This window comes from Phyllobates terribilis, unplaced genomic scaffold (genome assembly GCF_046119375.1).
Source record: "Phyllobates terribilis strain yellow unplaced genomic scaffold, ASM4611937v1 Scaffold_5__5_contigs__length_657084704, whole genome shotgun sequence".
In the NCBI taxonomy this organism is placed as follows: domain Eukaryota; kingdom Metazoa; phylum Chordata; class Amphibia; order Anura; family Dendrobatidae; genus Phyllobates; species Phyllobates terribilis.
Window position 1 is genome coordinate 230156290 of NW_027362765.1, and position 13096 is coordinate 230169385.

A 13096-nucleotide genomic window follows, 5' to 3' on the forward strand; every position below is an offset into this window, starting at 1 on the left:
GGTTCTGGAGGCATACCACAACGGAGCAGGGCATTTCGGATGGAAGAAGCTGGAGTTCTTGTTGCGTGAACGGTTCTACTGGGTAGGCATGAGAGGAGCCATCGAGAGGTGGTGCAGAGACTGTGGCCCGTGCCACCTGAGAAGAAAGGACCGTGCCAGCCAGAAGACTCCCTTGCAGCCCATCATCACCAGACAGCCACTGGAACTGGTAGCCCTGGACCATGTGAAACTGGCTCCAAGCAGATCTGGGTATGTCTACGCCCTCACAATCGTAGATCATTACTCCCGGTTCCTGGTGGTGGTCCCGGTCAAGGACTTAACGGCTCAAACAGCAGCTAGAGCCTTCCAGCAGCATTTCTGCCGTCCACACGGGTACCCGGACCAAGTGCTGACAGACCAAGGACCAGCCTTCGAAGCGGAGGTCTTCCAGGAGTTCTGCAACCTGTATGGCTGCAAGAAGATAAGAACAACGCCCTATCACCCTCAAACCAATGGACTCTGCGAGAAGATGAACCAGGTGGTGATAGATCTGCTAAAAACATTGCCCCTGGAAGAACGCAGTCTGTGGCCTGAGAAACTGCCCGATCTGGTGGACCTGTATAACCACATCCCTGTAGGTTCCACCAACTGTACCCCGGCTTACCTAATGAGAGCAAGACCTGGTAAGCTGCCTATCGACCTGGATATGGGAGTCCTGACGCCTGAGGACACCTCGCCAGAGGCAGACTAGGATACAGAACGGCAGCAGCAGTATCGGAAAGTGCAGGAGAGCGTCGAGCGAAGTCTGTCTCAAGCTAGAGAAAGGCAAGAGAGGGCTTATAACCAGTATGCTCCCGCTGTTCCCCTGGTACCTGGAGAGCAGGTCTTGAAGAGGAAGAGACGGCTCCACAAGTTGGACGACCAGTGGGAGAAGGACCCGTACACCGTACTGCCATCAAGCCATGAGAACCCAAAAATCTGCGTGATCAGTAAGGATGGAGGAGAAACCACAGCCATTGTCTCCAGAGACCACCTGAAGAAGTGTCCCGAGCAGCTGCAAAGCCCTGAAGAAGATCAAGAAAACCCTCAACCCGCAGAGGAAAGGGAAGAAATGATCAGTACCGTACTCGGAGACTTCCCCCGGTCTTGGACACAAGTAAACGGCGCTGTCGTGGTACCCGTCCTCACCTTTCTCCAGCCAGCCCCGCAAGTGCCTACAGAGGAACCGGTAGAGCTGGAACAGCAGCTGGCCCAAGAGGCAGAAGAGTCCACACCAGCAGTACAGGAGGATCAACCCTCTGCTAGTAGTGAGCCTGCCGTGACCCTAGTGAGCCAAAGAGTGCGCAGAAAGCTGCCCAGCTTGCCCATAACACCTCCTACACCCTGTAGTGCAGAAATAGTTAGTGAGCTCCGTAGGTCCACTAGAGTCACTAGAGGTCAGATGCCCGCTCGCTGGAGAAGCTAAACCAATGCACTGTAAAGTTGACTGTTTATTGAAAAATGTTTATGGTTTATGTTTGTTGCCTGTTACTAATTATGTTTCTCAGTTACCCTGCAGATTTTTATGGACTAACAGGTTATGGACGCTGGATAACCGGAACAGTTTTGTAGATAGTTGCACCTTGGTGCCTCTTGCGAAGACGACCGCGGAAGAGAAAACCTGTCTGGCGTGGCCTCCTTGCGGCCCAAAGTAGTTAGTCTACCCTTGCAGCCACGCCCAAGGGCAACGCAAGGGGTTTGCTTTGGACAGGTCCCCTATTCTGTGCCAAGACTTCGCCTTGTTGGGTGATATGGACACCCGGTCACGGAAACGCCGTGACCTCTACAGACTAAAGCTTCTTGTAAATATGTTGTCTTGTTATTGTTATACCTTGTATTTATGTTTCTTTAAAAAAATGTGTTTAGTCCCGGAGTACTAAAATTTACTAGGGGGGAATGTGACACCCCAGGGGTCTGGTTGCCACAGTAATAGAGATATTTTGTCTGAGAGCAAGTGGGAGGTTTCTCTGGTCAGGATCCCTAAGCATGCAACATGGTCCGCCCAGACCTGGGAGGGGAGGAATCTGCCCTTATAAACTGGGTCTGGGCGGGATGAGAGCAGTCAGAGCCTGGAGAGGGAAAGGAAGAACTAGGAGCTCTGTAGGAGCAGTAGCAGAAGTCCAGGGGCTGGAGCTGAGCAGAGTTCGCCCTGGACGAAGATACTAAAACCGGACACAGGAGTCCGAGGCTGTGGGGACATCCAGGTCCAGCAGCAGAAACCAGCCAGCAGGGGATTCCAGGTCCTCTGGCCATAGAAGCCCGGAGGCTCAGTCACAGAGAAGGGACCAGCGCCGCCATCCAGGAGCGGAGGCTAACAGAAGGCGCCAAGTCACCAGCCATACGGGTGAGCACCACACGGTATACTCAGGGACGTGGGCTACTTGTAACCGCTGACAGCAAGGTAGCCAGGAAGAGTGCAGATTAACGGGGAGGCCTACAACTCCACCTGGCCAGGGGAACTCCTGCTTGCTCGCAGACTGACCAGGCCCCTTATACTAGCCAGTACTCCCGGTAGGGTCTGTCTTGTACCATCAGTAAAGACCCTGAACTGCACCTCACGTCTCTGTGATTCCTTGCCGCTCCAGCACCATTAGCACTGGGATCCTCACACCATCACTCCCATCATCATCCACATTAGCTGCCCTGAGGCAATACTCCTCCCGTGGGGAGTTATCCCATACTCGGCTGCGCAACCAACATCAGCCTCAGCGGTCGGCAGCGCAGCGGCGGTCCCCACTGACCGCAATCCACGGGTGGCGTAGTCGGACACTTATTACCATACAATTAGACTGCCACTGGTTTGACCACCCTGGGCACGGACCGGGTCACCGCCACGGAGAACTACAACCCCCAGCGATCCGGCTCCGGGTATTCCCCCTGCACAGCAGCAGCAGCACAGGCCCAGGGGGCGCGTCATATACTTACCCTCCGATGGCCCCCGGTGTCCCGCTCACTCCGTTCTCCCTTGCCGGCAACAGTGAATTGAAAGACCTGCCGACGTCAGCGTCGCGTGACCCATCACATGACTCTGACGTCAGCGCAGGTCCTTCAACTCACTGCAAAGTGCCGGGAACCAAGCAGGAGCGGTGCGCGGGCCGATAGAAGGTATACATTTATTTTTTATTTTATTCTTTTTTTTACAGATTTTTTAATGGTACCTGGGTGTGGAGGAGACTCTCCTCTCCTCTACACCCGGGTACCATCCGCACATTAGAACGCTTGGATTAAGCATCTACATATACAGTGACGCGTAATCCATGCGGTCTAATGCAAGTCATTGGCGGCGAAGACGCAGCACTTCCGCAAAATAATTGGTAGTGCTGCGTTTTTTTCCACAATGATAATCCGCAGCGGAAAATTTCCGCAGCATGTGCATAGCACATGCGGATTATCAGTGGGGAACATTGCTGCCCTTCTACCATGCGTTTTTAATGGGTTTCCGCAGCTGCAAAAACGCTGTGGAAACGCATTAAAAACGCATCGTGGGCACACAGCCTTATATAGATAATTTAGATGCAGACAGTTAATTAATCTCACAGTATGTAAACAATTTGAGCACAATATTTAAATACTGAATAACTTTTTTAACTTATTGGACCTTATAGCAAGTAAGGTGGAGACAAATTGTAGCCCAAGGCTATGTTCACACTGTTGAGAAGTCTTCGGTTTCTAATAAAATCCATGATGGTTCCATTTGGACTGAATTGAAAAGGATCCCATTGCCTTTGACTTTAATCAGGCCAGTCATCAGTCAGCCATGTATCCACTACTCAAAAAAGTACATCAATATACTCCCAAGGCTGCGATTATACCTATTGCTTCTCATCTCCAAAACATTTTCCCTTAGACATAAAGAGGCCAATTCAGCATGCACATGCCAGTGTTAATGAACGGAGCCACTGGTGAATGATGTGCCATATTCATTAAGAGGTGCATTCCACTTAAAGAATTGAAAACCACTAAAGTTGTGTAACTTTTCATGAATTTGATGGGCTAGCATAGTCACGCCCTGTCCCACCATTGCTTCTGAGTTGCGCAAAGATATTGAGACTTATTAGGGTGTTGTATGCCAAAATTGTGGTAAGGAAGCAATGAATCGGCCACAAAGTGTGTATCTACCTCCCTAGTACACATATCACAGGAGGAGAACTGAGAATATAGCAGACCACTGAGCAGTTTGACGCTATAGAATTACAGTGTATGTCCGTATGAAATTGATAGTGTATTTCTAAAGCTAAACCAAAAAGAATGCAGAATAGATACCGACCTACACAAGGATGGACATAAAATAGGCCACCTCCATTTTTCTGTATGTAAAAAAGGTCAAAATCTGTAGCAAATATTTGCATTCTGTAGTACTAGCAAGCAAAGCCTACACAAATGTAAATGTTCCTCAGTGTATGAGAAGTGATAGTAGGATTTTATATGGTGCTTGCATTTATGGCAGAAAACTTGTGTAATTGCCCCATCGTCTTTGTGCATGAGCTATAAAAAGAATGTACGAATTCTATTCTTCCTCAAGCTATATACTTAGAAATTTACAAGTGTTCATGTTTCCTTTCCTTTTGTATTGTAAGAATATTTTGGGTGACTAGGACATAGGATTACCCATTCTAATCCAAGGTGGCAAATAGGGAAAACTTGCATTACCCTAAAATTACCTGTACAGTCTCCAGCGTGTATTTAGGTCCAGATTCCATAAATCTCTAATCTGGTCAGCCTCTGCTTCTGTCATTGCCTCTAATTTCCGCAGCTCTGTCTTTATCCTGTGCTTTCTCTTTTTTTTCTGGTCTCGTGACATCTTAACAGAAAGTGTTTAAATTAAAAACAATTTATTGATATAGCGCTCTATATATTGTGGATTTTGATAACACTTACTTCCCAACGCTCCTCAGGATCCTGTATGTCTTGTTCTTTGCTGTCTAATGACATTGCTTGTACATATTGTGCTAATTCATTTTCCTCAGCCTTCTTGTCCTTTCTTTTGGGTCTTCCATCTTCATTATGATCATCATCAAGCATACGTTCATTCTCAATTAAGTCAGCCTCTTCTTCAATATCAATCAGATCCTCCTCTGGTTCCTCTTCTATTTCCTCAGGCTCTGGTTGTTCTAAAATATTAGACATTTTAGTTTTTATTTTGAAGTTTATAGATATTCACTGCCAAACTGGGTTTCTGTGGGCCCACCAAAGCACATGACTCTGAGGGTCCATTGGGTCCACCACCAAAACATATGACTCTGAGTCTATTTAACATCTATTTCCAAAAGTCATTGTGTACTAAGTTTCACTCTCTATAACCATCCTAGTGAGAGTCTACCCACACTTCATACACATCGTTCTTTTAATCATCTTCTTTGACTGCACTTAGTGCCTCATGTAAGAGTTACCAGGCACAGTGTGTGGTGGTCCCTTCAAACAGTCTAGACAACTGGCCTTCAAAGTGGTTTCTCTACTCAGGAATGACGAAAACAATGCAGATAGACATCAGCAACAGTTCAACTAACTTTGACTCACTTGAAGGCAATGAGATTGATAATTACAATGTCTCTTTAAGAGGTAACAGTCTTGAACAGAAATGGAAAGTTACACTTGTGACAATCAGCTGACAAACACTTCAGCAGCACTTCCATCATATAGTCACAATCTCTCTATCGCCTTCATATTGTTGGGAAGCAGCACCCATCCACAGTTCTTGTCAAGGACCCTTCTCATTGTCAATTCTCATGGCCGCCTCCAGTAGCTTTTTTGTCAGCTTGCTCACTTGTAGCCTACTCACAAAGTTACCACATAACAGTTCACCACACACAGACACTTGTGTATGCCTGTCTCTGATATAGTAATTTTCTTCATAATCAGACCTCAGACACTTCTTATGTGTCAAACCTCACAGTCAGGAATAAGTCTCTATGCTCTCATCTGCTGTATCTAATCTTTGCTCTTATGGTGGGTAACTTTGCACTCTTCTCCTTCTCTCTGTAATGGCGGCTCTCTATTCAGGAGGGTTTATCACTTTCTCTTGGTTCAGACTACAACCTCTGGAGTACAGGATGGAACTTTTTACAAGATCTTTTGTAAACCTATCTAATTACCTGGGGTGATACACCAATTAGCAAGTATAACTCATCCTTTTACTTGCTGACTCAATATCTGGCTTCTTGCTTCTGTCTGCTTGTGAGGTCAAACTACACAACATACTGTAGATATCAAAGGGGAGCAGGCCGGCATGCTGCAGAGCAGCTCAGTGTGTTTACTATTTATGCAATGCAGTCTTTGCTTCTAACTTTCACAGCTCATATATTAATACACATAACACTGAACCCTGACATCACTTATGCTTCACATCACTGGAGCTGTAACACAGTTGTTGTACCATACTTAGAAAACTCATGGCATAGTATAAAACATTGCATTACATATAACAACGTATCTTAAGACCAACATGCCATTAGCACAGTTCTGAATAGTTCAGCAGGTAACACTGGGGGTTCACATAGCATTTGAGTGTTTGTAAGAGGACATCAAACCCATTTTCAAACATACTGTACTCCACTAGCATAGCTCCTTCCTCAAACCCAGTCATCTGCAACCCATCACTTTCCATCTGTGCTAAAATTGCAGTCACAGCTAAATGATCAGTGTTCTTAACTCCAATCCTCAGGAATCCCAAGCAGGTCATATTTTCAGGATGTTCCTTCCTCTTTTATTCCAAAAGTTCTGAAGTGCAGTTAATTATTTTAAAGGCAATATGTTACCAGATTTCATAATACAAGCCTCATTCATTATTAAATACATCTCTTAGACCTAATGAAGATGGTGTTCTTACTTTGAATTTCCATGCCAAAATGGCACTATATTCCTTTTTGAAACTTTTCCTATCTGTTAAAATAAGCATTTTAGGAGTCCAAAAAGAGCTGAAATGCTCATTTTAACCACTTCCCGCTGCAGCCAATATTTGTTTTTATGCTATTGTTTTTTTCTTCCTCTTCCAAGAGCCATATTTATTCTTTATTTTTCTGTCTACATAGTCATTTGATGGCCTGTTATTTTGCGGGAAAAGTTGTAGTTTTGAATCCCACCATTCATTGTACTAGAAAAAATCAGCCGTAATTCAACACTGATTTTTAGGTTCTGTTTTTACTGCGTTCACGTGCTTTAAATGAAGCTGTCAGAGATTGACAGCAGCATTAAAGGGGTTCACAGCAGCGATCGGAGCTGATTTGTGTAACCTGGCTGGCAGAGTATGTTGAGAAGTGGTTAAAATCAGGTCTATAGAACCATTCTGACATGGAATTTCAAAGTAAGTACACTAACTTCATGGGGTTTAAAGGATCTATTTATAATATATGCAGTTTGCGTGTGGAATCTGGTGACAGATTCACTTTCTATCATAAAAATATTATATAAGATATTTAATGATTTAACAATTACTTTAAAGGGGTTTTAGACTTTCAGGAAAGTGTACCCAAAACGCTGTCAAATTCCTAAAATAACAGAGCAAAAACTCACACACTCCAGATCCAGCGCCGGCTCCCCCTAGCTGCTCAGTTCTCAGTGTTTTGGATGCAGCAAATCACTGAGCTCAGTGGCTATGCCGAGGTAGACAACACAAGCCGCTAATCTGAGTGATTGGCTACTGCGGTGATGCGAGCTGACTACGCGACTTCACCACTGCAGCCAAAACATAGTGTACAGAACAGCTGTGGGGAGCCAGCGCTGGATGTGTGGTGGGTGATGAGTACCCCACTCTGTTTCTTGGTTTAGGTATTTTCCAGTGATCGGGGTCCACTACAGTGGATCAGGTATTCCCACAGATGCTCTTCAATAGGATAGCCTCAAATGATGACCACTTCAATTAAAATGGGTTGCCCGGCCTTAGGTTACAAGTCTGCAGTCACTCTATGTGACTGCTGACTTGTGAATTCCCATATTGTGTGCACTGCCACCTCTGAGGTTTCTGTAGTGTCAACACTGGGTGCGTACGGTCATGTGACCGCAAGTATGTGATTTGCATACTTTCAGCCACATTCCGACTAGACTGTGTTCAGCCTCATTCAATATACTTGCATTGAGTGAGCCCACTCCCATCTAGTCAGTACATGACCACATGTATGCTGTCACGCACCCGCCACTTCCGGCACTGGCATCGGAGAATCCTCACAGTTCTCAGTGCACAATGTGAGGATTCACAAGTTTTCATTTACGTAGGCTACAAGTCTGCAGTCATTCTAAGGCCAGACAACCCCTTTAAGGAAATGATGACTGCTCCAAGAAATTTACCGTATTTTCCGGAGTATAAGACGACTGGGTGTATAAGACGACCCCCAACTTTTCCAGTTAAAATATAGAGTTTTGGATATACTCGCCGTATAGGACTACCCCTCTTCTAATGCACATACGGTAAAAATTAAAAAAAAATCAGATTTGATTTCAATATGGTAATTTTAAAGTGATGAACCTTCCCTTCGATTGGCTAGTTGTTGTATACAAATCCTGCCTGCCCAGCCCTCCCTGTCCCCAAGACTATCAGAGTGGTAGCACATCCATCTGGCCAGCCCTTGTATCCTATTACTGGTACCACCTTCTCTGATCTCGCTCCTGAGGACTGCAGTGACCAGGTGAGGGGGCGCCTCACCGGGAAAGTGTAAGTGAAGCAAGCTGCAAGCGTACGGGACGCCCGTGGTATGGAAAAAAGAGAAAGAGCAGTGCTGTGCCCAGAAAAACACGCCTCTTTCGCTCGTCTGGCCCGCCCTTGTATTACCTCCTTCTCTGCCTCTCAGATCTCGCTCCTGAGGACTGCAGTGAAGCGGCGCAGGCGCACATGTGCGAGATCTAAGAGGCAGAGAAGGGCATTCCTCTGATAGTCTTGGAGACAGGGAGGGCTTATAAATGACCATAATTATACGCCCTATAAGATGACACCCGGCGCATAAGAAGACTTCTGACTTTAGAGAAGGTTTTCAGGGGTTAAAAAGTTGTCTTATACGCCAGAAAATACGGTATATATTGATATATCATATTTTATTTTTTTTCACCAGATGTTTTCCTATTTCACTCTAATAAGTGTACCTCCAATTTCACAAGAAAATGGTTATTGTACGGGACTCAGTAGTATAATTGTCTTTTTAAATCATTATTACAACACAGACCTCACTAAATTATGCAGCGCCCTGCTTCTCACTCTTTGTTACCGTCTTCAGCCTGGGAGCGAGGGCTATAAATTCCTATGTAGTAGCCTACGACCATGAGAAGGACGTGCTTAGTGCAGCCAATAGCACAGACTTTGGTTGTTCCCTGCAGGGGGTTATCATTTAAAACCTCTAAGTGATTTAGAAAAACAATTATACCAGAGCCTGCAGGATGTATGCTTTAACTATGCAGTAGTATACAGTAAAGTTACATTACCTGCTGCATTTGGATCTGTCAATTGGGTAAATGGAAGGATGCCCAAACCAAGCCATTCCACAATTATTGATATCTTCCCAGTTGGCATAAAGAAATCCTCATTATTCTGAGAAACAAAAGAAAATAGGTCAATTTTAATGTTTGAATGTGATCTACAATGCACAAGCCTTCATATGACACCTGACCAGACCACCGCTACTTTTAAACTTTAAAGCGAAGGTTACATGGCAACATGTGTAGCGAGACAGCAATTCTCTAAAAAGTCAAACACATTTGGAAACATTTGGGACTGTCATGTTGTGTCACAGGTCAAAACCACAGGAAGTCATTCCATCCAATATTGCAATGTGTCACGCGACACTTGTCTCCAAGTAGCGCTAGCCTAAGTCTTTTGTTATAGGATAAAAGCATTGTCTTTTCCCATTATCATATGGTTTTGACTATGGTGTCAACAGGTTGTTCCTAAAATTTGCTGCGCCATGTCAGATAGGGAGTTTCCGTAACTCATTCCACAATGCATTTCCATTGACAGTTCAGGTTTATTTTTAAATACAATTGATCTTAAAACTGATTTTGAGACAAATTCTATAACTATTTGTACCAAAATGTAGTATTTAATAGGATTATGAGGGGAATTTATCAACGCTTTTGCACCAGTTTTCCAATATAAAAATGTCACAAAATTTGTCATATGCTGTTTCTGCACCACAAATTGATACTTTTTGTGATTTTTCTGCCGCCCTTGACATTTTTAAAAAATTAGTGTAATCTGACAGTGGTTAATTGTGCAAATAAGGTCTAGGTCAGTCATGAATTTTAGCTTTTTTAAAAAGTTGCACAAAAAGTCTCAAACCCTTTCCAGTAGGAGGGTGGCAAAAAAGTTGAAAAATCAGCACGAAGACCGATTGGGCCAAGGAAAGAAATCACAGCATGCACGATTTGCCTTCAATAAATGAATGACTCTCGGCCATTCAAGTCTGTGGGTCCGTGAAAAAAATCGGACCGCACTAGGATGACATCTCAGTATGGTCCGATTTTCACACATCCGAGAAAAACGGATCCCACAATGATCAAACTCTGATCAGAGTCTGATAAGCATAATAAAATGGAGAAAATCGGGTTGTCTGACCCTAGCCTAACTTCTAAAGATGTGACACTTTGATAATTTTGGTGCAAAAAATTGTAACATAATCACAAGCAAAAACTGACATCAAAAATTTCTCTCAATATAAATACTCCCCTCCTTATTTTTTTCCTACCTTGATGCTATACAAGCTGTCCATGTGCTCATGTTTTATGTACTTTTCAAGGAACTTTTCATGAATGATCCCAGTTATGGAACACTGGATCAGCTGCGCCCCCTCGTGAAGCTTTAATTCCAATTCTTTCATCTTCTGTATGGTCTAATATTAAAAAAAAAAACACAGAAAACAATAAATGAGGTTAAAATCAGACAGCCACTCTTACTAAAAATGTAACACTTGCTGCTGCTGTATTTTGGTGAGTGGACACTTACTCTTTCTACATTATATTAAGTGCATGCCATGTTTTAAGCGAATCTGTACCCCACATAACAGCAGCATGATGTAGAGGCAGAGATGCTGAATTCAGCCATGTGTCACTTACTTGGCTAGTTGCTGCAGGTTGATAAAATCACTGTTTTATCTGCTGCAGATCTACCAGTTCTCTGAATGCGGAGCTCTGTATAACCCTGCCCACACCACCCATTGGCAGCTTTCTGTGTACACTGTGCAAAGGCAAAAAGATGCCAATCATTGTGGGGGCGGGGTTATACAAAGCTCATGAATATGGAGGACTACATGGCAGTAGGTTTTCTAGTCCTCTAGTGATAATCTCCTGATGATAAAAAAAAGTGATTTTATCATAACTACGGCAAGCATTCAATAAGTGACAAATCGCTGGGTTTAGGGTCTCTGTCTCTACATCATCAGATTAGGTGGCAAAAAGCCTGGTGACAGCTTCCCTTTAAGAGCATCATAGAATATTATTGCAACTCACTTCTCCAATTGCTCTTCGTATATATAATGGATGATTTCTGCGGATCCCGGATCCTACTCTTAGTTCTTTAAGATTAAACTTTTTTAGAATCTCACTGCTGCTGCGCCCGCCAACACGAACAATTCCATCTCCCAAGAACTGGTGGATTCCTGAAAAACATAAGTACATATATTATATACTTAACATATTTTGATATACCCCTTTTCAATCTGCAAACAATTGTTACTATACCCTCCCAACCAGACAACAGAAAAAATTACCTATAATCTGCCAGATCACGAGACACTGGGGATTACTACTTACCTCCAATTATTTTTTCATTAAATTTAGCAAACGTTTTAACCAGATAATAGCTAACACTACTAACTCACCTTCCCATCAGACCTGCTATCCCACTTTCCCTTCTATTTGTACACCAAGTAAATTAAAGGGGTTCTCTGGGAATAAAAACAAAATTAATAGCTAAAGGAAATGTCATTATATATTTCTAAATACTTTTATTTAACAAATCACAATTGTTTTGTGTAGGGAGAAAAACACTATAGAATTAGAATGGCCGCTGTCCTGTTACACCTACAAAAACCTACTAATGTTAGGATAGGTATCTGAGAGCACCAGGGGTGCTGAGGTAAGAAGAGGCTGCTCACACTGTTGTCCACCCTGTCTATCTCATCTAATAATGGAGATACCAGGGTGTTGAGGTAAGAAGAGGGTGGTCACACTGTTGTCCGCCCTGTATTTCTGATCTAATACTGGAAACATCAGGGATGCTGCGGTAAGAAGAAGCTGCTCACACTACTGTCCACCTTGCCTTTCTGATCTAATACTGGAGATATCAGGGATCCTGAGGTAAGAAGAGACTGCTCACACATCTGTCCACTATGTCTTTCTGATCTAATACTGGAGATACCATGTATGCTATGGTAAGAAGAGGCCGCTGACACTGCTGTCCACCATGTCTTTCTGATATACTGGAGATACCAGTGATGCAGAGGTAACAAGAGGCTGCTCACACTTCTGTCCACCCTGTCTATCTGATCTAATATTGCAGATACCAGGAGTGCTGAGGTAAGAGACTGCTCGCAATGCTGTTCACTCTGTCTTTCTGAATGACAAAGCATAGTTATTTCCAGATTAGAGCAGTGGAGCTTCCTACTGGACATGCTCACAGGCACCCATCCTACCATGCTAGGACTAGGGTTCTGGAAGTATAAAGATTCTGGCAGCCGTTTGAATATTATCCAGATTAACTACCTGGACAAAATTATTGTGATTTGCTAATTGAAAGTGTTTAGGAATTTATTTATAATAACATTTCCTTTAGTTACTTATTTTTTTTCCATTCCCAGGTAACCCCTTTAACTTAACATTCCCATTGTATAAAAGAAAACTTTTAACCGCAACGATGGACATCAAGTAACGTTTTTGAATAAGGGCACCACAAACATTAAAGGGGTTGGCCGATCCAAATTAATAAGTCTGCAGTTACTTTGAGTGACTGCAGACTTACGAATCCCCCCAGCGCACGCAGTGTGCACTGCGGGGATTCGCCGGATTCTGACCTGGGACCGGAGGGTATGTATGCGTTATTCATACTACCAACCAGTGGGTGCAGCCTTGCTCTATACACTTGTATGGAGTGAGGCCGTGCCCT

General features: G+C 43.8%; 1 protein-coding gene across 1 annotated transcript in view; it reads right to left on the bottom strand.

Annotated features, from left to right (window-relative positions):
• The window catches only part of ZNFX1 (zinc finger NFX1-type containing 1), a 38637-nt gene that overhangs the window by 14557 nt on the left and 10984 nt on the right, over window positions 1-13096 (bottom strand). Inside the window, exons 5-9 of the mRNA XM_073683875.1 lie at window positions 11443-11591; window positions 10683-10826; window positions 9424-9529; window positions 4897-5129; window positions 4680-4819 (exon numbers count right to left, since the gene is read on the bottom strand). Coding sequence (XP_073539976.1) covers window positions 4680-4819; window positions 4897-5129; window positions 9424-9529; window positions 10683-10826; window positions 11443-11591 — 772 coding nt within the window. The remainder of the gene's footprint in view (window positions 1-4679; window positions 4820-4896; window positions 5130-9423; window positions 9530-10682; window positions 10827-11442; window positions 11592-13096) is intronic.